This window comes from Muntiacus reevesi, chromosome 4, assembly GCF_963930625.1.
Source record: "Muntiacus reevesi chromosome 4, mMunRee1.1, whole genome shotgun sequence".
NCBI lineage: Eukaryota > Metazoa > Chordata > Mammalia > Artiodactyla > Cervidae > Muntiacus > Muntiacus reevesi.
Genome location: NC_089252.1, coordinates 158082306 through 158110114, shown reverse-complemented (window position 1 = coordinate 158110114; position 27809 = coordinate 158082306). Strand labels below are relative to the sequence as shown.

Below are 27809 nucleotides of genomic sequence, written 5' to 3'. Positions count from 1 at the left end.
CAGTTTGAATCCAGAAATTATTTCAAAATGAAGGATGGCTTTGATTTAATGGTTTTACATGTAAATCTGTTATGGTACTTTTTTTAAAAAAAAATGAAGATTTCTGTAAGTAAGTTGTAGAAAAATGAAACACTGGAGTTGTGAAGGACAGTGAGTTTTTTCAACTGAAATGAAAAAGTAAAGAAAAGGCAAAATAATGATTCTGGAAATAGACACAGCAGCTCTTAACCAAATGTCACACCACCCGCTTATGTGTGAAGTGCCTCTGAAGGGCTCAGGGATCCAGCTGGGGCAGTGCCTCTGAGAATACACAGACACTGTTGGTGATAGATGACATTTTGGTTACCAACGAATTAGAGAACTGAAACCAAGAATTTAGCTGGAGACAGTCAACCAGAGAGTCTATTATATGTTCGTGATACCCTAGGTGACCAACTAGGCATTCACAGGAGCAAAGGTTAAAACAACCAAGTGCTTCATGATAATGGTTTGCAAGATTTTTCTCATTTAGAAGCAGTCACTTCTGACCTTTCTCCCGAGCAGTCAGATGACAGAAATTGATAAATGAGATACAGGCAAATAGAAGACAGAACACTTTCCTTCAACAAATAGCAGTTTTATTCACTAGTGGGAAGGTGTGTATGACACTATATAGATTGTTTTTGACCACAGTTACAGTATGAAAATATATTAAGCAAATACATAAATTAAATACAAAGACTATGGAAGTGCTTTCTTTAAATAGAGTTGGTTAGAAAACACAAACATGTGGAGAGGTACTATCATAAGAAAAAAACAGAACCATCGACTGCCATTTTAAATGACCAGATTTGCAGAGAAAGAATACATAATATAAAAAACATAAAAAGAGCTCTATTAAAAAACATAACACATTCAGTTGCTAGATGTATTTGCCTTATTTATTTAAGCTTCACACAAATCAAGGAACAGCCAGATGAGCCTCCATGAACACATGGAGTATATCTAGCATTATTAGATACTGACTACCTAATACCCAAAGTATTGGGCCAGGAGCAATTTCCACTCAAAAGGTATATGTTGAATGTCTATGAGTTGTGTACTAATTTCTATTAGGTGGGAGTATAAAAGAGATCAAAGACTTGGTTCTTATCCTTGCAGAATTTATAAGCCTGATGGGTCCTACCTAGGAAACTAGAGATTAAGGACTCTTCAGGTAAGAACTTTGGTGCACCTGGTTGTTAAGGTGGTTGAAATTAGGAGATTTCATGAAGGCCACTGTAGGCTCTCACTTCCGCTTGCAGGGGAAAGCCACCCAACTCTATGACACACTCCGAAAGCCACAACTGCATATGCTCCTTTCTGTGGGGAGGCTTACTTGCTCACTCACAAGATGTTATGAAAACACAACATCTCCAACATAACAAAAAGCTTACTCTTAGGATGAAGATAGTTTTCCTTAAAAGAAATTACTTACTGCAGAAAACAGCCATAACTAACCTTTCTTGTGAATATTCTAGAAGAAACATACTACTTTTGTCGGACATTGTTCACCATTTTCAACAGCTTATTTTGATATCTTACATAAGATCATGTACATTGGCATATAGGTTACAAAAATCATTTTTGGTAGGTCTGTTAATAGAGCTTCTTATTTCCATTACATAAGCCTTTATTTTAGGAGCATTCACCAACCATTTTCTTATGTCATGAATGCATCTATATAGACAATCTTTAAAAAAAATAAAATGCCTTATTTTTGTGGCATATATTTATTCCTAGGGAGCCTCCCTACAAGTCAAGAGTAGTCTTTTAGTCCAAAATATTTCCGTTGCTAGAAACATTTTTAGAACAGAACAGATTTTTGCTATTATCATGGCTGCATTAAATGTTACCCTGCATTTTAACTAAAATGGCCAAACATTTTCAAAAGCACCATCCACTAAAAGAATCTAAGGTAGTGTGTTCAGAATTCCAAACTCAGTTTCGTCAAACACCTGGTCAATTCACAAAACTAAATGAATCAATTCAATTGCTTAATCAGCTACATCATCTGGCCAACATAGTCAAAGTGAACCATTCAAAGGATAATGCGTCTTAACAGAAACATATGACACCCCCAAGAAACAGTCTGGATACAGAAGGAATGCTGTTTCTTCTTTCTGATGATGTCTGCTTAGATTCCCTCTTTTCAAATATTTTTCCTTTTTTGTATTATTTCACTCATTTTCTGCAGTCATGGTTTATAGATTTTCCCTTGAGTGAAACAATCTTTGAATACTTGATATGATTTGAAATCTCAAGTTAAAAATACCCTGAACGTTAACAGAACATTTGGGCTGATAACAGCCTTTTCCAATCTGTCTCTTCTGGAGTGAGGTACCATTGAAGCCTTGCTCACAGCCACTTCCAGGAGGATCAGCCATTCCTTTTTGCCGCTCTGTTGTGAGTCATCAATTACTTCCATTTCCTCAATGAAATGGAACGTGGAAAGTCCTTGAGCTGCTACATCAAACAAGCAGCTTATTACCTTTTTTTTTTTTTTTTTTTTCCCTAATCAGGTCAGATTTGGCCTGGCTCATGTGTGTGAACTAAACCTCTAGAGCACCCCAGAGTTGGTGCTTAGATTCTGCTACTTGCTGTTACTCAGATCTGGCAGGTGTATGACTTTAGAGACCCAGAAGCCTAAGTGAATGAGAATTTAGTGCATAATCAACAATTTTCTTTCAAGAGGGAAGGCGAGTGTTTAAATACAAGAACCTGGATCCTGAGACACTAGAAGAATCACAGTGTGAACTATAAGATGTGAAGTCTATTTTTGTATTGCTGGACATCTGCTTAGTGCTTTCATATTATTTTCAAATATCATTTTGGGCTTTCTTCCGAGAGATAATAAAATTAATTAAAGACCCTACCAAATTAAACTGTCCCCAGTATAATGTGTGCTGTGGCCATTTTAGTGTTCAAAAGTGAATCATTATCATCTCTTCTAAAATGTGGAGCCAAAAAGGACTATGACATACCAATGGGTATGAGGAGATAAGATGAACAGAAAATAAAATCACCTTCTACTGGGAAAGCAACCACATCCAAAAAGGAGAAGGGGAAGTGTAGTGAAAAAGAGGGGCTTGGAAGTGTTAAGTGCTGCTGAATTTCTTAGGACAAGTGCAGACCCAGACAGGGAGAGGAGCCTTAGAAAAATCTGACTCAAGAGCTGAAAAATTGGCTGCTATCCAGAGAAGACAGAATAGTACAAAATTGATTTAATGAGTAGAGATTAAAGGAGTTAATTATAAAGGACTTGGATAAATAATTATTAAGATGCAAGACAGGAACCTTCCAAGATTTGATAGCTCAAAAGCACTATGAAGGCTTGATGATTAAAGTGTACTGCACAGGTGCACAGCCAGGATGCCCAGCGCGACAGGAAGTGGAGTGTTTACCAAGACATAACACATGATGGGATTAAATTAATTGAGCTGAATGTCAAGGAAACCTGTTTTTCCTCCTCTTAAATTTAATAAATAGATCAACTAGATTATGTATTTAGTCTTTGATGGTGGTGGGAGGGAAGACAGTGAAATATTTGTTGCTAAGGAGATTTAAAATTAGACAGGTGGAGAGTAGAAATAAATTTGTCCTGCATTAGACTAAAAGAACATACAGTTTTCCCTTGTCATGTCCATTTCCATAACTCTGATTCCACCCCAGATATGCCAGGGTATGTACTGTGACAGCCGTGTAGGTTTGTTATGGTTTTAATTCTTGATTTGTGCAATTAATTGCTTTCTTTCTCTTTTTTGTCCAGAGATTTGCTAGAGAAGCAGCATCAGCCAATTTGTGGCCCAAAGAAGGCTGCCACTCCCTGCTGCAGGGTGATGTTGCTGCCTTGCTGAGGCCCTCTTTCAGGTTTAATTGAAAATAGTAACAACAATCCCACCATTATCACCGTGCTGTATTCTCTTTATTGAATAGAAATGTGTGGTTCCTAGGACAGTGCCTAGCAAGTTGCAGGCACTTAAACTTTTCTAAATGAGTGAGAAGCCGAAAATGAATTTCTTTCCATGTATAAATGTGCTTCGTACCCAGTGACGTCGGCTTCAAATTCTGGTTTTTTAAAATTTATTGCTTTTTCTTATTGATACAGGGAAAGTTGTTCCTAATAGACATATCATCTCATACATCTCTGATCTTTATTTTCTCCCCAGTGGTACCTCTGCCACACTTACATGTATGTTGTTCCTTTTCATTTCAAGAAGAGCCATCTGGTTTCCTGAAACAGGATCAGACCCTAACAGTGTCATTTCACAAGGCATTGAGCGTGATAACACTGTGAAGATTTGGAATCCTCTTCCCATTCATTCTTATAAAGGATTTTCCTGTTCCCACAAACTTCAAGAAGCCCTGGAAAATTTTCCAGTTTGGGTGTGGCCTTAATTTACTACAACTATATTAGGTATATTTAATGATTTTTCCACTTACTATGGCAATTACACCCATTATAGTACTTATGGGGTTCTACAGTTTGTAGCAAAAAATATACATTTTGAAAAGAAATGTAGTCTTTCTGCAAATGAAGCGATGAGACCAACAACCTGGCTCTCTAAATCTTAAATTTATTACAGAGGAATCTGTAGTGAGAGAAAGGCAAACATTCCCGACTCATCTCTCAGGAGGCCACGATGATACCATACAGATGTGTTTCAAATTTTCTCCAGGAAGACCCTTGGAACTGGACCTTGGAGAGGGCAGTGCTCACTTTTTGACTCACTGAAATTTGTGATGGTCAAAATCGGTCAACTTGGCAGATATGAGTGCCTTTCATATTAAATGCAACTGAAGGTGACTACTTGATATTTTGACCTCAATGATTTACTAAAAAGAGGTGTCTGGAAAATTTTATAGTAGGCACCACTGAACTTTTGTTTCAGCATTTTTTAAATTAGTGATATGTGATGTTTGTGGATATTTCTCTAGAGGTATTAATATTAGGCCCTTTGATCAGTAGCATAATATGTCACCACAATCTTCTTTTAATGGGAAATCCAAGTATGACCAGTGTGATTTTGACTTTTCCAGGAGTGCAGCCTCCTAGCAATCAGACAGAGATGAGTGTGTGTCCATTGGCCAAAACACACATCCCAGTGCGGGACGCATGCTCACACACGGCACACGGTGGATGCAGTGGGACAGTCTCCCACGGCTGCGGGTGGCGCTTTGCATGTTGACTGTTTCCAGTCAGGGGAGCAGGTGGCACGCTTCTGGATAAGAGGAGTTCATCACTTCTGTTTTGGTCATTCTCTCTCAGAACCCTCAGCCCGGCAGCCTGGACTTGCCTTGCAAGTTACGTGGCCCCTGAGCTGACCACGTTGGCTTGGAGCTCTGGCAGGACAAAGGGGAGACACTAACCATGTGATGCACAAACACCTCCTTCAGCTTTGGTGCTTCATCTCATCTCTTCGATCCTTTCTTTTGATTGTTGTATTATTACATTGTTACACACATGAATTGCTTCTGGATCATCTTTGGGTCCCAGCAATGCCCTCAAGCCAGCTGTACTCTCTGCTATCTCCAGCCCTGCCCTGCATCCTGCCCAGTGGGTATCAAAAATGGTAAAAGCCCTGGCCGAGGGGATCACCCCTGCAACCACCTCCGTACACTTCTTACCACTTGTCCTGTTATGCAGGTTGAATTAGTTTAGGTAGAACAAGCCATGAACACTTTGGTGTGGAAAAATAGTATTATATAAAGCTTAATATTAAACATTATGAAAAATACATATTTACAGAAGAAACTACAAATTACAACTATGTACAATAATATCTGTTACCTTTAAATTACATAAAATCTTTAAAATTCTTCAGATTAATAAATTATACATAATATCAACAGAAATAGCTGGCACCTCTGTAGGGCATGAAGCATGTTTTTTTTTGTTTTTTTTTTTTTAAATAAAATCACACAGTGAGTAGTTCTGATCCAGGAGATCTTCGGGTACATTCTCAGTGCCTTGAATAGCCCGAATCTGAAAGGAAAGACACTGGAATTAGAGGCTGTAGTGGGGTGTGTCACAATTGTTTGTTCTATTTATGAAAATGACGAATGCAAAGACCAGCAGAAATGACGGAAACTCTATATGGTTTAGGATGAGACCATCCCTGTGGGGACCAGGTCACTGCATTCAGGATTGTAGATTACTAGAACTGGAAAAGACTAGTGATTCCAGTATAACCTTCTGGTTTTCCAGATAAGCCCACAGGCTCAGAGTGGTACAGAAATTCACTCAGGGTTATATGGCTTGTGAATGCTAGCTAGTTCCAGAGCTAGGACCTGAATCCTAACTTTCAGATGCCTGAAGCTAACCATACAATTAGCTTCTTTTAAGAGCACCCAAGATCACACTAAAAAAAGACCTTTAAACAAGCCAAAACAAGACAAGGAAACTCCAAGATCCTCCAGAGATTCCTCCATCCTGGGCCTCTTAAAGAATCTCACATGCAAAACCTATTAATTTACTCTCCTGATAAATTAGGGGGTAATTATTTACAAAACAAAAGGATTATCTGATTTACAAAGAACTCCTTTAAATAGAAGTCCTCTCATGTATGGGTGCTTTACAGATTACTAACTATTTAATATACTGGCTAGGTGGGTTGGTACAGAGGGTACAGAGAACTAAATAAAACTGAAGAGCATTTTGAAATGGAGATAAAAGAGCTCTGAAATAATGTTTGTCCAAAAGAAAAAAAAAGATCTATGGGTGGACATGTGGCAAGAAGCTGAAACTTACGCTAACAACCACGTGAATGAACAATCTTGAAGTGAACACTCCAGCCCCAGTCAAGCCTTCAGATGACTGCAGTCCTGGCCAATGTCTTGACTTATGAGAGATCCAGGACCAGACCACTCAGCTAAGCCCCTTCCAAATTCCTGATCTACAGAAACTATGACATACTAAATGTAGAGGTCAGCTGATAAGTTTTGAGGTAATTTGTTAGCTGGAAATAAATTACAATGTAACTTCAAATTTGCAATTAGCCAGTGTGATAAAATAGATTTTAAGGATGGTCCTGAGTAGGAAAAAGCAGACCCTTCACATGTCAATTAATTATTGTCTGATCAAAGCAGTGCCTTACAAAGTTTATACATTTTCTTCTACTGATTTTTTTCATTCAAAAATTACATGTTACATGCTTGTTCTATAACATTTAGAAAAAACATAAAATGGAAGAAAAATGATATGTTATTTTACGGCTCAGAGAAATCTGATTTACTACTGTGATATATTTCTTTATTTTCTCTCTGGCTTTCTGGGTGGCTCAGTGGTAAACAATCTGTCTACCAATGCAGGAGACACAGGAGACATCAGTTTGATCCTTGCATCAGGAAATCTCCTAGAGGAGAAAATGGCAATCCACCTCCAGCATTCCTGCCTGAAAAATCCCACGGACAGAGGAGCCTGGTGGGCTGCAGTCCACAAGGTCACAAAGAGTCGGACACAGTTGAGTGACTGAGCATGCAAATTTCTCTCCAGTCTTTTTTTTCCCCCTTATGTGCTGTTTTTGTTTGTTTAACATTCTAGTTTTCTCATTTATTTATGAGAAAATCTATACTATTATAATATCCTTAAAAATATCATTCTTAATGATTGCATTTGGTTCTACTCAGTGAATACACCATGGTATGCTTAGACCTCCACTGTTGAACATTTATGTTTTTTCACTCAGACCTTTAACTATGAAAAGCTTCACACATAAAGCTTTTTCAGTACTTAGGGTGGTAGTAGAAATACTGGGTGACAAGAACATATTAAGGACCTTCATACATATGGCCAAGTTCTTCTCCAATGGGATTTTACAATTTGAATTCCCAGTTGCTATTTCAAAGCATCCTCTTTAGTAGTAAGCCTCATTCCTTAGAAATATTAAGCCAAGTCCTGAACAGAGGGCACCCCAAGCCTGGGAGGAGACACCACGTGAAACCTGTGCTCCACTGTGGGGGTTCCCTCCGCACTCAGCCTCTCATCCTTGTTGCCACTTTTTGAGGGCCTTTCCCTCAAACCTTTGGGGAGAAGAAGAGATGATCAGTGCGTGTTGGGAAAGCTTGAGGTTTTTAATGGCTTCCAGATAGACTGTATTTTGCTAAATAAACTTATAAAGAAGTGCAGTAAGCTCCTACCTCTGTGATACTCTGGATTCACATTTTCGTAGATTGGAAACAAAGGGTTTTCTTGTTCACTCCGTAGCTTCCTTGCTCTGAGAACATCTCTTACACACTGGTGTAGGTATACATACTGACACTATGAAAAAGCAGAAGACATGTCAGAGGGAGGCAAACTCTCAGAGGAAAGCATAAGAAAGTTGAGGGACACTATTATATATATATAAAACAGATAACTGATAAGGACCTACTGTATTAAGCACAGGGATCTCTTCCCAATACTCTGTAATGGCCTATATGAGAAGGAATCTAAAAAACAGTGGATACATGTATACATATAACTGATTTGCTTTGCGGTACACCTGAAATTAATACAACAGTTGTAAATCAACTGTACTCCAATAAAATTGCTTAAAAAAAATTTTTTTTAAAGACAAGATACTTATAAAAAAGAAAGACAAGGGACTCTCACCAAACCTCAACAGTAATGGGATTCTATAATGGTTAGCAAATTTCATGATAACGCTTCACTAGTGGCTTTTAGTATGTAGAAAGGTAACTACTTTCTATTACCACAGAGAAGAGAATGATGGAAAAGGGCAGAAAGGCAGTGTTTATTCATCTTTTTTAGGTACATGCATATTTAGAATATGTCCTATGAGGGCCAACAACTATGTCTGACCATAGTAGGTCCTCCACAAATAGTTATTAAATATACAAAATAAATGCCACTGTGCTATGCATTTTATATGAATTATCTCATTTAATTATTTTGACAACCTCATATAGTAGATATAATCACCCATATGAATAGAAACTAAGAGAAAATAAGTAACTTCTCCAAGGTCACACAGCTAAGACATGAGATCCTAGGATTTAATCCGGGTGTGTGAGCCCAAACTTCATGCTTTTTTCATTACATCAATTTTCTTAGATGATTGCATTAAAATCATTGCATTATTGAATGTGAAAATAATGTCACTGCATACTGTGTTGTTTCATTCTTTTTAGGTGGGGGTGGTATGGTGAGAAAAAAAGAGGTTGTACAATAGATGTGCGTATCTTGGTTCTCAGTATCTGAGTCTGACTCATTAAAGAATCTCAAAGATGTTGGCTTACTGCAGAAAACCGTAGAGGCTTTGTGGTTGCTCAGGTGCTACGTCATGTCCAACTCTTTGTCACCTTCTGAACTGTAGCACGCCAGGCTTCCCTGTCCTTCACCATCTCCTGGAGTTTGCTCAAACTCATGTCCATTGAGTCAGTGATGCCATCCAACCTTCTCATCTTCTGCTGCCCACTTCTCCTCCTGCCCTAAGTCTTTCCCAGCATCAGGATCTTTTCCAGTGAGTTAAGTCTTAGCACCAGGTGACCAAAGTTTTGGAGCTTCAGGTTCAGCATCAGTCATCCCAATGAATATTCAGGGTTGATTTCCTTTAGGGTTGACTGGTTTGATCTCCTTGCTGTCCAAGGGACTCTCAAAAGTCTTCTCCAGCACCACAATTTGAAAACATCATTTCTTCAGTGCTCAGCCTTTGTTATGGTCCAGCTCTCACATCCATACATGACTACTGGAAAAACCATAGCTTTGACTATATGGACTTTTGTCAGCAAAATAATGTCTCTGTTTCTTAATACACTATCTAGGTTTGTCATAGCTTTTCTTTCAAGGAACAAGTGTCTTAATGTCGTGGCTGCAGTACCATTCACAGTGATTTTGGAGCCCAAGGAAATGAAATCTGTCACTGCTTCCACTTTTTCCCTATTTGCCAGGAAGTGATGGAACTGGATGCCATGATCTTTGTTTTTTGAATGTTGAATTTTAAGCCAGCTTTTTCACTTCCTTCTTTGAACTTCATTAAGAAGGTTTACACAGTGAGAATAGCCCCACCTGTCAGCTATCTGGGAACTACTTTTTTTTTTTGCTCTCCCTTTGGAGAAGTTGTGTTCTCCTTTGTGCAGTTTTTCTTAAAATTTTAGATGTTGGAAAAGCTTAAATTCTTTACAAATAGAGTGACATTTTGAAATACTTTTATTCACAGTCTGTGGATAATGGTTGTTTAAAGAGATAAGAATTCTTATAGTTCAAATTTCTAATCTGCTTTGACAAGTTTCCTTGCATGAGAATTTGAGCAAGAAGTTAACCAAATGTAATGTTTAAGGTGAGTTATAAAGAACAAGACAAAATTAGATTTCAGCCAAATTTTAAGCCATGAAATTTGGTCATATATCAGATTATTTTCATAAAAAGAGTCATGGAGCAATTCAGTACATTGTCATTTCAACCTGTATGAAAGCACATAAAACCTTTTGGGTTGACCAAAATGTTTGTTTGGGTTTTCCATAAAATCTTATGAAAAAACCCAAATGAACTTTTTGGCCAACCCAATGGTTATGTTTGTGTGAGAAAGTGACAGACTTTGTGTTGCTCTGAAGCCTAATCAGACTCTTCTAGGCTGGAAAAGCAACTGGTCTCCTCTGGATGTCTGTCTGTACCGTTCACCAGGGCACAATGATATGGGTTGGTTGTTACTGCCCTAAATCACCATTTGGGTGCAGGAGCGTGGTGTATCTTGTCTGTGGTTTAGAAACGACCTTTGACTCAGAAACAAATATGGAAGAGTCAGTGTTTTGGGGGCCAAAAGGACACCATAGAGACCTTCGCTGACCATAGAAGCTCAGCCACAGGCAGCTAAAAGTGTGCACTGGGCTCCTCTCCTTACGACCAGCCAGGCTGTCTGATAAGGGAATGAACGTGTAATGTTAGTGCTCAGCCTTGGGCTCTCCTCAGATGAGGACTCTGGGCTCTCGGTCTGCCACCAGCTGGCCTAGATAGGGATCTCAGTTTCTGCATCTGTAAAACAAGGAGGCAAGGGTCTCTTCTACAGCTAACTTCTTGTGACCATTAAAGATTTGTATTAGATTTTGTGTTGCTGTCAATTAGATGGATATCAAAAAACATTCCTAGGCTCTATGTTTAAGGTGATCCATGTGGTCAGTTTTAGAGTATTTTTAAGGTTTGAGACACACAGGGAGACTATAAATCTGTCTTCATCAATGATCTTTAAAAGTGGATAGGTATTTATTTTTATGTGTTGGCACTAGGCATTGTCCCTGGGTGCATGGTCATCTACTCAAAGGAACTCATCATGTAGGTTTGGTATAATCATTAGATTAGAACATTTCAAAAAAACAAACCAATCATAAGTGATGTCTGTGTTAATATTGATAACTATTCTCTGCAATTCTGCTCACAAACTCAGCTTACTTGCTATGAGTATCTTATGATCTTGAAAACTCGAGAAGGGTCCTCTCCTGAAAATGGTTGTTTGTATAGGGAGTCATTTTCCTTACCGTGAAAACTACCAAATTAGAGGCTGACACTTCCCTCGTTTCTCCCATCCAAAGCATAAATCACATTTTCAATTCTACTGGGATATTAGAGTTTGGGACGTTGGAGTTTGGCTATGAATGAGCTCTCATATGCTATGCATTATTAGTAAGTTCTTCAACAATAATCTACTCTGGGCTTTGAAACCAGTTAATATTCATTAATTTGCCTTGTCTTAAATATAAATGCTCCTTTTCCCAACAGAATACCCCTTTGAAAATGATTACTCCTAAAACCTTTCAGATTATTAATGTGCTCCACACTTTATTCTTAATGAAAAGTAGACAAAGTTTAATGTATGAATTTCACATCATAAAAGCTCATTTTTTCCCCTCTGTCTAGCGAGCTGGTGAAGCCTTAGTTCCATTCAATTTCACCAATATCTGTAGTATGAGATAATATTTATAGGATTGTACCTAGAGCCTTTCATGGCCTCTGAGTGCACAGTTTAGCAGAGGGGCAGGTATGTGAACAAGTAAGGTGATAAACACAAGACAGAATTGTATATAAAGCTTCATACATGAGAAGACGCCATCAGGTTCACTTTTGGAGGAGGAAAATACAGAGCTAGAGAGAAAAGGTGACATTTGTTAAGAATTTGAGCAAAGAAATAGGACATTCTAAATGATATAAATAACAGAAGAGTGTACGTATATTCTGGAAACTGTGAACAGTCTAGTGTAGTTAAAAGGTAGGGTGCATAAGTCACGGGAAACTCCCAGGAGAATCCCCCAAATGTGCACTGAGTCCATAACATCCCACCGTTTCCTCCTCACGGGAAGCAGAGGACATTGACAGATGGTGACTATCAGCTCTTTTTCTTTAACAAGTGCGTTTGAGTGTCTCTCTCAGAATCAGGCAGGAAACATGCCCCAAGTTAGGCTAAAAGGAGGAGGGTCACACTCACAAATCCCTTATCTAATGTCTCTTGTTTAGAGGCCTTTGCTCTTTAATATACTGATCAAAAGTTGGGAAGGCCCACCACCCCTTTGTCTCCCAAATAAAGCAGAATAAAGTTGATGCTGACTCTCTCTGTGGACCCAGAAAAGAAATACAAGGGATGTCAGAATGCCCTTTTTCTTTGGCTGGAATCATCACCCACAGGGGCTCAGCTGTGGCTTGCACCCCTCTGCCCTCACGTTCAGGTCCGAGTGAGCAGTATTGGGTCTGACTGTCTGAGAATGTAGAAGGAGCCCACCTTCAGCAGAGCCTTAAAGCAAGACAGATAACATCTGGATACTGTTTGGGATTTCGTTGATAGAGAAAAAAGGAAAGAGAAAATTTCTATCTTATTGAAATCTTCATTCAACATGATCAAAAGAATCACTGATTCTGGACCAGAGAGTAAAAACTTCCTTAATTTTGGCAGACCCTAAAAGATTGGGGGTGGGTGGCATTATGACATGAAACTGGGGAAGTAACTTGGAGCCAGGTTCTGGAGAACTTGAAAATCATTTCAAAGCAATGAAGAGTTTTCCACAACTTCTATGCAGGGAGCTGATAGTGACAGAGCACTTTGTGGGTGGCAGTGGTGATAAAGAACTGTGAGGGCAGAAGCGGGGGCGGGAGACCCACGAGCAGGCTACTGCGAAGGCTCTCTGAGAGGTGATGAACGGCCAGGCAAGGGCAGAGAGTCTAGAACAAAGAGAAGGATGCTGGGGAGAATGGACAGGGCTTAATGATTGCTTGAACGTGTCTGTGGGAACAGTCAGATCCCAGCCTGGGCAAACAAATGAAGGTCAAGATGAATGGCAACACCATCACCTGAAGCTTAAAGAAGAAAGGGCAGAAGTGCTTCTGTTGTTTGTTTTTTAAAGAAATGAATAATGAATTTAGTTTTGAGTTGGAGGTGTGATGACTGTAAGACTTCCTGGTGGAACGGTCCATGAAGCAGCTATCATGGGGAAGGAGAATGAGATCTGAGAGAACTGAGCAGGTATGTGGTTCCTGAAGCCATGGGAATGGAAGAAATATGAAGAATGAAGATGGGGAGAAACAAGAGTAGTGCCTCGAGTAGAGACTCTTGGGAACTTGAACACTGAAAAGTCAGACTTTAGAATAAGAACCACAGAATCCCCAGAGAGGTTAGGAGGAGGAAGGGGGAAAGAATAGGTGAAAGAGGAGTTATGTCCAAGGGGGAAGAGGGAGAGCTTTGGTACATTATGATGCCCCTGCCCTGGATGTCAGCCAGTGATATTTACAGTGGGGTGGGGTTGCCTGTTCTTTGCCAAAATGCATCTCCAGAGTTCTGGGCAGGTGTACAGAAGTGATACATGCCCAGGAAGCCTCTAAAAATAGGTATGGAGCCTGAGGCCCCTACCCCCAGCACCTCTTATTTATAAAGTGATGATCTCCTCCTCCCCAAATCACAATTAAGTATGGCTTGAGTTTGTGAAAATGAAAACAAATTTGTAATGGAACATTGATGCCTTGACTTTTTAGCAACATGACTGTAGGCTATTTGTTCATTTAATAGATTTAAAAAGAATATTGAGGCTAGAGCAAAGGAAACAAGTTCCTAACCTCTAGGAACTTGTAGTCTTGTACAAAAAGTTGAGGGAAAACAATTATTACATAATGTGATATAATTCTACAACACAATGAAAGAACAGAATTAGTGGTCATCAGTGGCTGCCCAAACCATTAAGTGAAGGGCTGACTGGAAAAGTTATAGTGGATGGCCATTGTCAGTTTCATCAGTATCGGGAAGAGACACAAACAGGAAGTGCCTCCTGACGGGATGCAACAGGAAGTACTCAGACGGGATGCAACAGGAAGTACTCAGTACCACCCAGGAAGCAGGTGGTGGTAAAAAAGGAACTTAGACTTAATTAAGCCTCTAGAGCCAATGAACTGCTGACGAAAATTATGGAAAATAGAGGATTATATCACCTTACATTATGAAAAATAGAACACATTATGAAAAAGCAGTCAGCCACATTTAGAAAGTAGGAAAATCTATGGAACAAATGAACTGATTTCTTTAACAAATAAATGGCGCAGGAAACAAATCAGAGGGAGGGTTATTATAGATTAAAAGAAATTTACAAGAGACTTCAACTAAATGCAATGTATGGACTTTGTATTCTAATGCAAACCAAGTGTAAAAAGCAATTTTTGAGATAATTAGGGATATTTAAACACTGACTAAATATTGGATGATATTAAGGGATTATGATTAAAATTGTCATGCATGATAATGGTATTGTGGTCATGATTTTTGAACAAGTCTTTAACTTAAAATATATATATAACTGTAAAATATATAGGGAATAAAATATATAATATTATTAATAATATGTAGAATATATAATATTAAATATGTATGTTTTAAGATACACAGTATTTAAGAATGAAATGATGTGATAAGTAGGAGTACCTTTAAAACAGTCCAGTAAGTCATGGGATAGGGGAACAGTATATGTGGGCTATAATTACTGGATGACTACAGAAACTGGGGCTTGGGTATGGAAATTCATTATACTATTTTCCCTACTTTCATGTATTTTTTTTAAAGTACTTAATAAAATATTTAAAATATAGTGCAATAATTGTTACAATGAAAGGACAGTGGGGATAGAAGATCCTGGGTGTGGGTGCTGTCCATAGGAGGCAATGATGACAGTGTTCTCCCAAATGTGTTACATAACATGAGGGTCTGCAGGATATGAATATGCTCTGCACAAGAAGAGGATCTGGGGGTCAAAGTGGTTTTGGGAATAGTGGGCTCAAAGAGCTCGAGGGGCGCCTTTGCTATGGCACATCTCCATTTCGTGGATCACGGCCACCTGCACAGTTTTCACGTGTCCCAGGACTCTACCAGAGTCGCACACAGAAGTCTTCACCTTTCTGAGCACAGGCATTTTTTAAAAATAGAAGATTTTGCACAGTTACTTGGGAAACAGAAGGGCAAGCGAACGTGGAATTGGTAAGAAGAGAACTGGTAAGGCAATGATGCAGGGGAGGGACGGGTTTGGTCTGTGTGGGGACACAGATTTGACTCTGAGGCTGTGGGCCAGGGGACTTGGGAATTAGGACTTGGGACTTGTGATTCTCTAGAACAGGGTTTAAGTCCCAGCTCAGCTACTTCATAGCTGTGCAAAGTCCTTTAGCCTCTGAACTTATTTTCTATTCTGGAAATGGAAAATAATTCTCTCTTATCTATGTTTGTGTGTGTGTGTGTGTGAGAAAATCTAATGAGATGACCTGTTTAGAAATACCTTGTAAATGTCAAAGGACTATATAAATGGAAGCATTTATCCTCCACAGTTAATGGCAAAGGACTATATAAATGCAAGCATTTATCCTCCACAATTAATGTAGAGAGCACAATTAATGTGGAGACTCTTTAGTGTCTCCAGAGATGGGGGTGCAGCTGGGGTGCGCTGGAGGAGACAAGAGATTAGAATCTGTTTCCTTTTTACTAATTGAAGTTCTTGTGCTCAACCACCAGCCTATCTTAAAATGATCTTCAAGATGAACTAGCTGGTTTGCCCCCATGTTCATATATGGATTTAAAAAAAAATTCATCTTTCTTCCTACCGACCTAAAGAAGATGGACAACTAGTTCAGTAAAGATAAGGATACACATCATCCTCAAGGTCACTGAAATTTCTTTTAAAATAAAGTCTTAGAAAACATCAACATTCAATTCTCTTTCTCCTCTTAATGAGTCATAGTTCTTTCCCTTTATCAGATTAAAGCCCTGAACATTTGTGGGGGGAGGGAGACAGACAGGGTGATGTGTGTCCTTCAGCTGAACTCTTACCTCGGTCTGGACCATGTGAACCCTGTGAAGTCTTAGGTCATGCACAGCTCCATAAATGTCCACAGAATCTTTGGAGTCTAATTGCTGGAGGATTCGATCCAATGCAATAAAGGTTCCAGTCCTACCCACACCAGCACTAGAAAAGAGAGTGAAGAAAGACCACTTTTTTCATTAAACTGGACTTTCTGGTCTGTATCCAATGACTCTAGCACAATCTTCCCTTTCCCTTCCCTTCCAAGTTAGAGAAGAATATAGGATACTTCTTTCTCTCAATGTGCTCTCTCAAAGAAATAAAACCCAGGGTTCTGAACTTCCATCCTTTCCTCCTTCCCTCCTCCACCTCTCCACCCCATCAAGGGTAAGGATTTGCTGTGTATCATTTTCAAGCATGCTTTCATACTCTTCCTACATTCATGTAAATCTATACACAATATACTCATTTAATGTGTTTCCAAAATTTACTAAAATGGTACTAAAGAAGGTTTATGTATTCTTATGTCAACTTTTCTACTCAATATTGTTTTTGAGATTTGTCTACATTTGTTACATGTAGACATAATTTCTTTTACAGAGTTCATAAGCCACCATTCCCTACTGATAGACAATGAGATTGTTTTTAGTTTTTCTCTATTACAAATTGCATTGCAGTGAGCATCATTGTGCACACGTGTGGGGTTTCTCGAGGATTGATATCTAGAAGAAGAACTGCTGGGTTATAGTGTATGAACACCTTCAGCTTCACCAGGAATTGTCAAATTGCTCCCTAAAGTGATGGCATAACCTGGGGTTTTTTGATGCATGTATTTATAAGATAAAGAAAAACAGGTTTTGGGTGTTATTGGGTGAATATGCCTGCCATTTTCAGAAGGCAGGAAACTCTTGAAAGTCTCACATTCCTATAAAAAGCATCCTGGTTCCGATGACATATAAAAGCAGGGCTCCTAGGGTGCTGGGCAGATTGGGAGAAAACAAGAACACGTGACATTTCTCTTACTGTAGCAATTCCCTGCTGTTTATTAGTGCCATTCAGTTAGGGCTATCCAAGTGTTTCTGCAAACATTAATTAGCTAAACACTAGGCTCCCCAGGGAGAAAGAGAGTGAGCGCCTGCTTGTTAGGTTGATTTTATGGTTGTACAGGCTGAAGCAAAGAGAAGTCAAGAGAGAACAGAAATTTAAGAGCAAAATTGGGTTGCCACAGATGGCAATGCTACTCTGTGGGAAGTTGAGAGCTGTGATCTTAAAGGCTGGTTATGGTTTATACAGGTGGAGGACAGAGAGGGGGCCATTCCAAGCAGAAAGAATGGCAGGCGGCAAGGATGAGCTTGAGCAGTCTCCTCCCCAGCTAGAGAGGGAGGTGAGTTTCTGAGAACTTGGATTGAGGGGTGAGATGGGGCCCAATGATGAGGGACCTGGAAGTCACATAAGGGCTTTGCACTGGATACAGTAGGAAAAAAAGCACGAGGGAGAGAAGGATGGAGAGCCAGGGAGAGAAATGGGAGGTGAAGAGACTGCGAAGGAGTGAGGTTGGGGAGCAGCGGGGGAAGAGGGTGGAAGAACACCCCCCGGCCCGAGCAGCCTGGTTGGGCACACAGACCCTCCACCCACCCCCTCCCCAGGCCTAGACGCCCGGCTGCCGGCCTGCTGGCTCCGGCGGGAGGTACCTGCAGTGCACCACAGTGGGCCCGGCCCCGGGGCTCCTGTTGATGTAGTCCCGGACGGTCCTCACAAACTGGATCAGGGACTGGGTGGTCTCCGGGACACCGTGGTCTGGCCACACCGTGTAGTGGAAGTGGCGGATGAGCCTGTGTGCGTCCAGCTGTTCCTCCTGGAAGAGCAGAGTGGTAAGAAGTGGGACGGCTCAAGGCAAACCTTCAAAGCTGACAACCGCGCCCAGGCAGGGATTCCTAGGAGCCAAACTGCAGGAGAGGGAACCAGCAGAAATGGGATTCACAGGCGTTCTCCATCTTCCCGCACGGCGCGAGTGGGAAAGAACCCACCTGCCAAAGCAGGAGACAGAAGAGACGTGGGTTCGATCCCTGGATCAGGAAGATCCCCTGGAGGAGGGCATGGCAACCCACTCCAGTGTTCTTGCCTGGAGAATCCCATGGACAGAGGAGCCTGGCGGGCTACAGTCCCTGGGGTCGCAGAGTCGGACACGACTGAAGCGACTTTAGCACGCACTTCATCTTTCCAGCTTTGTTAGTCAATGAAGTCAAACGAACAAACATACGCTGCATATCCGAAATTCCCGGATGGTCCACTCGGGCAGCACAGATTCCGACAGCATCTGCAGAATGAGGTCCCCATAGTAGAGGGAATCTTGGTCTGCTGGCCAATAATGGTCACACTTTACCTAGAGGAAGACAGCAGAAAAAAAAAGTGAGTCTGGAAACATGCTTCTACCATGAACCTGAACTTTCCCTCCTGGAAATGTCTTCCTGAGTTGGAATCCAGGGTCAGCTGCTAAAGCAATCTGACGATCTGCTTTGCCTTAACCTACTCATGGGCAGGACTGAAGCTGGGCTTCTGCTCCCAGTGAGGGAGAGGCATCGTCAAGGGGCAAATCCCACACCTTTAGATTCATTTCCCTTTCAGGTTCGTGTTCTGTGGCTTCAGTTTTTGTTGATTTCCTCAGCCTTTCAATTTCATGGGCACATAAACCATGTCTTACAGTTTCTTGTGCTCTTTTATTGTTTGCTTTTGCTTTGTTTTGTTTTCTTTCTTAAGAAAGATCTAGCTGGGAAGATGAAGGCACCATCTCCCTGGCCCTTTTTTGTCCATGTTTTTATGTTGTTCCAACCTGGATCCAATGCCATGGGCCAGGCGATCTTTGAAAAGTCAGAACATTTAGCTAAGATCACATTCACAGGTGAAGACAGGAGAAAGAGTACTGTGAACATATATAATTATTGAGCACAGACACTGGGAACTTCATGTAATCTTTCTTTTTAACCAGCAACATGACCATATAAACCATTTAATCAGATAACTATTTTACTTTGTGTCTGCAGACACAGCCTAAAATTCATTACTCCTTACTTCCTGAAATCAGGGGTAGAGCCAGTGACTCTGCCAACATACCTCTTCTCCCCATACAACAGAGGATGGTGCTGACAAGAGCCCAGGTAATCCTTCTGTGTCCTGGACACTTCTGATGATCCCACTTGTTCAGCGGAACCATCTTTGACTGAAACTTCAGACCCAGCATCTGAACAGGGTATCACCTGGGTTTACTACAGAGCTTTCTATAATCGAGTGGCTTTAACTCAGTAACAGTGTTCTTGTATGATCCCTAGTTGGTTTTCATGGGGTTTTTTTTTTAAGATTTTTTTTTTTTTGATGAGGACCATTTTTAAAGTCTTTATTGAATTTGTTACAATATTGCTTCTGTTATATGTTTTGGTTTTTCGGGTGTTTGGTATGCGGGAGCTTAGCTTCCTGACCAGAGATTTTCCTACATTGGAAGGCGTGGTCTTAACCACTGGGCAGGCAGGAAAGTCCCTATGGGGTTTCATTTCTACGGGGCGGGGAGTCAAATTCCATCCAAGGGGTGGAAAGCAAGGTCAGTATGGCAGGAAGACCATGCACTCACTCGGCCCTTCTCCACACACTGCGTCACCATGACGATGTTGTGAACATTCTGTTCCCACGCCATTTTCCAGAAGTCATCCTTGGTGCCGGGAAGAGGTCCCTGAGTGGCGATGTATTCTCTCCTGAAGTTGTTGCCCTGCAATGAATTTACAATGTGGGGAGTCAGAAACAATGGGCCTCTTCAGAACTCTAAACAAAGGGCTTAGTGCTGTAGATTAGGTGAGACCTAAGTCTTTGCCAGGTCCCTGATTTGAAAAAGAGATACTAACACGTGGCAAGGCTTGGGAGCAGGAAGGACAAAGGCCGGAATGCTGACCTATTGTGAAGAGCCAAGGCCTTTTTTTATTAGGTTGGGTTTATTCTTAAAGGCAGCGGAGGACTTGGGCCATAATTTAGAAAACACTTCACCCTCAGTTATGTGTGTGTATACACATTGTGGATTGTCTGAGGAACTGACGTTGATGAGGCTCTTGCCCTATTTAACAAAGAAGAGTTTACTCATTTGGGATACTTGGCTTTGGGATGTTGGTAAGAGATATCATGCAAGGGAAACTGAGGGGAAGAGAACCCACTGTTTATTGGGCATCTACCCTATCACAAGCTCTGGTGGTGGTTTAGTCGCTAAGTCCTGTCTGACTCTTTGTGATCCCATGGACTACAGCCTGGCAGGCTCCTCTATCCATGGGAGTCCCCAGGCTAAGAATACTAGAATGGATTGCCATTTCCTTCTCCAGAGGATCTTCCCAACACAGGAATCGAACCCAGGTCTCCTGCATTGCAGGCAGATTCTTTACCAACTGGGCTACAAGGGAAACCCATGATAAGCTGTGGGTCAGGATTTTCACAGATCTTACTGAATCATAACCATAGCTCTATGAGCTAGGATATTTTCGCCCACACATTCTGCATTCTAGCAACACTACAGTATTACTTGCAGATCCCAGTTGAAGCTCTTTCTCCTCTTGTCATTCCTTCGGGCTTCTGCTCTGTCACCTCTGCTACCCCCACTCCCACCCTGCCCACCCAAACACAGCCGCTCGTCTGGCGAATCCTTATTTATCCTCCAAGTCTCAGCATGTTGCCTGCTCTGCTGAACTTTCCTTTATCTTCATCTCTGCTGGAGGATGTTTTCCCAGAAGCTCCTGTGGCAACCTCTAGCCTCTTGCTACTCAGAGAGGGATCCTCAGACCAGCAGCAGGGGCAGAGATGGGATTCAAACTGGGTCTACCTGACCTGAAGCTTTTTCCACTGGAGGTGTTGTAGGAAGCTGGTGAATTGCTAGCCAGAATCTGAGCCCAGAGGTTTGACACAACCTTTGAGTTGTGTCTGTGGTTTTTAAAAATCCAAATAACTTTGAATTAGCTTCCCTAGCTAGGCAGCCTTAGCTGTGGAGATTCAGCTTCCTTAGGGAGCTCTAATCTTGACTAAGGGCTGCAGAGAGGAAACGACCTTTGAAAATGCCTCCTGGGCCCGTAATAATCCTATGTGACTATAGCCATTGTGAAAGCTGGGCCTTAGCAGTGATTGACTAGGACAGCCTGCATTTTATGGCAATCAGACATGGCCTTTTTTTTTTTCTTCTAAAAAGTCCATGTTTCCGGACCTGAGAAGAGTGGGAGTGTGTTGGAGGAGAGGTGTCTCCAGCATAACTGCCTGTCAAAGTCTCATCCCAGTTGCTTTGGCCCCGGGTTCACTTACAGGGATGTAGCTGGCATTGATGTAGTCAGAGCACGGGTCATCATCCACGTTGGACAGCTTCACTCGAGAGGAATCATCTGGAAGGAAGTTTATTGAGAAAGATGTATCAGTGAGCCGTGGGGTGATTTTTCTACTGTTTACAGAATGCTTTGAATTTGACACGTGTTAGCTCTGACTCCCACCACAACCCCACATGGCAGACAGCCTCAGCTCCATTTTGCAGGTCAAGCTCACACAGAGCTGCACAAGTGGCCCAGAAACATACAAGCAAATGAGCCAAATGCTCTTCTAAGCCCATCTGTGCTTCCCTCTGTGACACTAACAACATTCATCTGATGGAGGGGCCAGCTCCTTTTCATTGTTGTAATGAATACAATTCAGAAAAGCCACCTTCAATTGCTTCACCCAATTGGGTAAGGATAATAAGAATAATATATGTAATATATATCTTTATCTATGCAATAATTGCTAACTAGAGATTTTAAGTAAACCAAGGGTGACCCTTACTGTTAACCCTGTCACAGCTCTTAACCCTCCAAGGAGAAGCATCAGGACCACGTGATGAAATGTCAACAGCATAAGAGGTCTTTCTCTCACAGCCAGAATTTCAGCTGGTTGCTACCCTCTGGAGAGAAGTCCAGTTATGTCCAAGTCATTTGTTTTTAAAGACATTTCGAGCCTCAGATCTCCCATATCCAGCTATAGCATGTTGCTGTAGCTCCATTTTTAACCATGGAAAAGGAAAGAAATGGTGAGAGGAAGACGGGATTACAGATTTCAACACGAAACTTACAGGGCAATATATTGTTGTATCGATTTTTCCCTCTGTTCTCTGGCAAGAGTGCAACGTCACATGACTGGTTTCGACCCACATCTTTTAAGTCCTGTTAGGTCAAAAATAAGTCTGCATGTGGATAATGTGAAATAGAATATGGCAAACTGGACAGTCCTTGAGATACATAATAATCTAACAGTATGCTACACTAGCTGCATTTGTGGAATGTCTCCTATTCGACCACAGGCATCGGCTGTCATCCCCACAACAGCCCCGGAGGAGGCAGTCTCATCTCCATTTTACAGATGAGGCTCAGGCAGGATAATTCACTTGCCCCAGGTCACACAGGTTGCAAAGCTGGGAACTGAATCCAAAGCCTGGGCACTTTTCACCCAACCACATTATCTCCCAAGCAAGCAAAAGGCCAGGTTAAATAACTGACAGCATCAGTTTGCATTTGAAGTCTGTTAATTCTCTCTTTCCATCTGATCTGGATAGCACTTTGTTGGTTATTCTGGAGATCAAACTGGCTTCTGAGACTAGGTGGTATATTGTGCAGGGAATGGATTCGGGCATAAAAGAACACTCGGTGAGACCCTATGTGCCATTCTAACTCCTGAGCCCAATTGGGCTGTGATTCCACAGTGAAGGCTGAAAGGAAATTCTGCTAAGGACCAGGGATGCTAAAACATCATTGCATCTGAGTTGTACCTCATATTCCTTGGATAGAAGATAGTTGGAGTCAGCCTGCAGCTTCATGAAGTGCCCTTCAAACTGATTTACTTTTATTGGGCTATGGTTAAAAACATAACAGAAAGAGAAGAAAATTACTGAAGAACAGGGGGAAATGCCTTACCCAGCCCCAGTTATATTTCAAAAGCAGACAATAGAGTAATTGATGAGTTCTTTCTTACCAAGAAGTTTTCCGGTTACTGTGAAGAGAAGCCGAAAGTAGAAAGATCTTGTTAGCAAATTTCATGTAAGACAATCAACTCTTCTTTCAATAAATAAAGTGAAGGAAAATGTGCTCACCCTTTTTGGCCCAAGTTTAAGTGGACAGACAGTGGTCGATCCCGACGAATGCTCAGACGAGCAGAGGGCCTTTCTCGACCGTGGCTGAGACACAAGGGAGAGGACTGATATTTTGATTATGAAATAATTTAAACAGATTTCTCTGTCTATGGTAAGGCTGGGCTTGCTTAGTCGTGTCCAACTCTTTGCAACCCTGTGGACTGTACTCTGCCAGGCTCCTCTGTCCATGGAATTTTTCAGGCGAGACTACTGGAGTGGATTACCATTCCCTTCTCCAGGGGAGCTTCCCAATCCAGGGATTGAACCCAAGTCTCCTGTATCTCCTGCCTTGCAAGCAGATTCTTTACCCGCTGAGCCATCAGGGAAGCCCAGATTTCTCCACTTATGGTAAGAGTGTGCATGTTTGTACAAATATGGATTTTTCAGTACATGTATATTTTACACTCAGCCAACATCCCTTTGAGGGAGGGAGCAGGGAGGAAGAACATAAGAAACAGATTTTCCCCACTCAGAAACAGATCTTTGCAATAGCTGAAGATGTGTCTTCTGTTTTTGGCTACAGGTCATAATCACTTCCCACACTCTCAATAAAGCTTTCCTTTAAAAAAAAAAAAAGACACACACACACAGTAAACCTTAGATGCAAGACACGACTGCAAGAGAGAGGACAATGTGCCAAAGAGAAGAAATTCCCTAAGGAAAGAGGGCATGGCATTGGGGCCACACATGTTTAGTTCTTTTGTTTCCTTCTTAGCTTACCATGGCATGTAGGAACCACAAAACTGAGATGGCACCCATACTTTTCAGAATAGTTCAGAAAAGCATTTGAAAACATAATTCATAGACATCTCAGTCTTCACAAGGTGACTGAATCACACACATACACATTTTTTCTTCTCTGTGCCAAAGGAGCTATTTCACATTCAAATGAGGATACAGATGGCCCCTCATTCCTTTGGTAAGGATAAGACTCAGCAATGGTATGCAAACAAGTGAGTCATGGTTTTAGGGTTTGACTCTTGTTTTTCTTAAGAGATAAAGTGACTTAACCTGGAGAAATTAAATGATTTCTCCCTTTTTAGTTTTCAGGCAAAAGAGCATTTTCAGTTGCGTCTTTAAAATTGTGAACCCAATCACCAAAGGGAACTTTGTACTCACCTGGCTTTCCGTCTGCAGATGAATAAGGCAACAACAGCGACGAGCATGCCAATTAAGAACAGACCAGCACTCACACCTTCAATAACTCCAAACAGAGGCTCTACAGGATCCAGAGCGCAACAAGAAAGCCAGGTGGGAAAATTAGTGTTATTAAAGAACCAATAAGAGAGCTATGGGAACCCGTCTCCCCAGTGATGTTAATATAGAAGAATCTGAATGATGCCCACATTAAGGTATTTACTGTCGTTCAGTCACTAAGTTGTATCCAACTCTTTTGGTGACCCCGTGGACTGTAACCCATCAGGCTCCTCTGTCCAGGCGATTTTCCAGGCAAGAATACAGGGGTGGGTTGTCTCCATGGTATCTTCCTGACCCAGGTATCAAACCCTCGTCTCCTGCGTTGTCAGATAGATTCTTTATCACTGAGCCATCAGGGAAGCCCAAGGCTTTTACTATCTAAAGCTTAGAAGTATACAGCTGAAAAGATGAACCATGAGCTACTGCTATGTAATGGTGGGTTGGTCATTATATTTTTGAAATTAATGATATTCAGCTTATAATTAATTGGGACTTCACTTGTGCTTGTATGCACAGTTTGGGGCACTTGAGGTCAAGGCCAGAAGTTTGCCAAGGTTAATATGCTATTTCATTTGTTACACAGCATCTGGGACATTGGCAAATCCAGTGAGTTGCTCAATTATTTTAATGAAATTCCATGTTTATTAAATGATCTGATATTGTCACTGGGAGTTTATAAGAAGGTAGCCCATTTTAAAAACAGGTTTTTTTTGAAATATAATTCACATACCAGACTATTCACCAATTTAAACTGTACAATTCAATTATTTTACATTCAATTTTGTAACATTTTAATCACCCCCTAAAAGAAGCCCCATGCCCCTTAGCAGTCATTCTCCATTCCCTCTCTCTAGACCCTGGCAACCACTAACCTACCTTGTCTTCATAGATTTGCCTTTTCTGGATATTTCGTATAAATTAAGCAATAAACATGTGCTTTTTGGAATTGGCTTCTTTCACTTAGCATGTTTTCAAGGTTCATCCATGTTGTGGCATGTATTTCATTCCTTTTTATGCTGAATAATATTCCATATTTTGTTTAGCTATCAGCCATTGATGGACATTTGGGGTATTTCTACTTTTTTTGGTCATTTTGAATAATGCTGCTATGAATCTCCATATACAAATTTTTGTTTCATTTTTCATGGGTATATACTAATGAGTGGAATTGCTGAGGAAGGTGTAACATTTTGAGAAGCTGCAAAATGTTTTCCATAGAAACTGCATCATTTTACATTCTACAAACAATGTATAAGGGTTTGGATTTCTTCATATCCTTGCTAACACTTGCTATTATCTTTTTGATGATAGCCATTCTAGTGGGTGTGAAGTGGTATCTTATTGTAGTTATGATAATGTCTAATGATGAGCATCTTTTCATGAGTTTATTGGACTTATGTGTATCTTTTTTGGCAAAATGTCTATTTGTATCCTTTGTCCATTTTTTAAATTGTGTTGTCTTTTTATTATTGAGTGGTAAGTGTTCTATATATTCTGGATACTTGACCTTTATCAGATACAGGATTTGCTAATAGTTTCTCCCATTCTGTGGGTTATCTTGTTTCACTTTATGGTGTCCTTTGAAGCTCAAGAGTTTTTAATTTTAATTAGGTCCCATTTATCTATTTTGTTGCTGCTTGGGCTTTTGGTGCTATAGCTAAGAAACCATTTCCTAACTCAAAGTCACAAAGACTTCCTCCTATGTTTTCTTTTAAAAGTTGGATCATTTTAGCTCTTACATTTAGGTCTATGGAGTAATCCATTTTTGAAGTTGCATTTTAAGCACTTGGATTTGTTTATTCAATGTTGATTTTCAAGATTTAACAAATCAACATAATCATCTTTCTTTTAAGGTGGTTAATATTCCTTTTTTTGGATGTATGTTTACTATCTTTACTGGACTACGTACAACTTTTGTTGTATAACAATAATTTAAATAGGGAAGAATAATGTTTACAAATCCCATTCTTAATATTAACTTGTAAGCAAACACATCTAAATTCTCTTAACTGTGTTCTGATTCCTTTTTGGTCTGAAAAGTGGGAGATTATCCTATATTTGGCATAAATAGATGGGAGTGTTTGTGAGGCTGAGTCATCTTTTGTCATGCAGCATGAGAGACTGTTTTAGCTCTAAAGAAGAACTTCCTGAGACCAAGCACTGTGAAAGGCTGGGTACAGAGGAAGGCTGGGCAGATAATGGTACCAAAGAACAATGTGCTAAAAAATAAATCTATTCTCAGCGTGTTGGAACTATTCCACATCAGTGCCGTGCAGAAGTTAAGAGGTCAGGCAGAAAGTGCTAGAACCCAGCTCTGCTATCTTAGGCAAGTTACATGAACTCTTGGTATCTCAAATCCTCACCTTTAAAACGGGGGATGGTAATAGTATCTACCACAAAAGGCCATAGTGAGGATTAGGTAAATTATTCTAAGCACAACGCTTAAAACTGCAGCTCCACAGAGAGGACAGAGAGTCAATATTAGCTACTATTATTATTCAGGGGCTTCCCTGGAGGCTATGTGGTAAATGCAGGAGACACAGGTTTGATTCCTGGGTCAGGAAGATCCCCTGGAGAAGAAAACGACAACCCACTCCAGCATTCTTGTCGGGGAAATCCCATGGACAGATGAGCCTAGTGGGTTATTGTGCATGAGATTGCAAAAGAGCTGGATACAGCTTAGCGACTAAAAAACAACGTTATTCAGGCTTTCCTTCTAGCACAGTTTAGAGAAGTTTCCTTCAGAAATTTATGTAAAGCCAAGTTAACACTTTTTTTTTTATCATGTAAAAGCAACATATAATAAACAAAAGGAAAAAAGTTCCTTCTAGTCTTCTTTTTTCCTATGCATTTCTATGTATATATTTCATATACACATTCCCATTTACAACTTGAAAGCGTTTTATACCTACTTTTGTTTTGGCCTGTGTCAGCTCTTGACTTGAAAGTTCTTCATCCACTATTTTTTTTTTTTAAATTCAATTTTAATAGATTAAAAAAAATCTGGTTCCTCTTTCTACCTTCTTTACAAGATAAATCTCCTTTCAGTCCACTCTGCTACAGAAGTTGTGCAATTTCTCTAATCCACATCAATTCATGATCATATAAAGGTTACATTCCAAGCAAAAATAAATGATCCTCCCACCATCAGCCAAGTCCCCTGATCTCTCCTGGGTTGGGA

At 40.6% G+C, this 27809-nt stretch overlaps 2 protein-coding genes across 3 annotated transcripts in view; one reads left to right on the top strand and one right to left on the bottom strand.

Moving 5' to 3' along the window:
* The window catches only part of KCNMB4 (potassium calcium-activated channel subfamily M regulatory beta subunit 4), a 101335-nt gene extending 93191 nt beyond the window's left edge, over nucleotides 1-8144 (top strand). The window contains exon 3 of the mRNA XM_065934628.1: nucleotides 7330-8144. Within this exon, the coding sequence (XP_065790700.1) occupies nucleotides 7330-7489 (160 nt within the window). The 3' untranslated portion in view covers nucleotides 7490-8144. The remainder of the gene's footprint in view (nucleotides 1-7329) is intronic.
* PTPRB (protein tyrosine phosphatase receptor type B) overlaps nucleotides 609-27809 on the bottom strand; it is a 123190-nt gene continuing 95989 nt past the window's right edge. For both annotated transcript variants that reach the window (XM_065934625.1, XM_065934626.1), the window contains 12 exons: nucleotides 24551-24650; nucleotides 23393-23476; nucleotides 23275-23292; nucleotides 23072-23153; nucleotides 22379-22469; nucleotides 21586-21662; nucleotides 19889-20023; nucleotides 18527-18649; nucleotides 17958-18121; nucleotides 16296-16431; nucleotides 8158-8278; nucleotides 609-6004 (listed from right to left, as the gene is read on the bottom strand). In XM_065934625.1, the coding sequence (XP_065790697.1) occupies nucleotides 5982-6004; nucleotides 8158-8278; nucleotides 16296-16431; nucleotides 17958-18121; nucleotides 18527-18649; nucleotides 19889-20023; nucleotides 21586-21662; nucleotides 22379-22469; nucleotides 23072-23153; nucleotides 23275-23292; nucleotides 23393-23476; nucleotides 24551-24650 (1154 nt within the window). In that variant the 3' untranslated portion in view covers nucleotides 609-5981. The remainder of the gene's footprint in view (nucleotides 6005-8157; nucleotides 8279-16295; nucleotides 16432-17957; nucleotides 18122-18526; nucleotides 18650-19888; nucleotides 20024-21585; nucleotides 21663-22378; nucleotides 22470-23071; nucleotides 23154-23274; nucleotides 23293-23392; nucleotides 23477-24550; nucleotides 24651-27809) is intronic.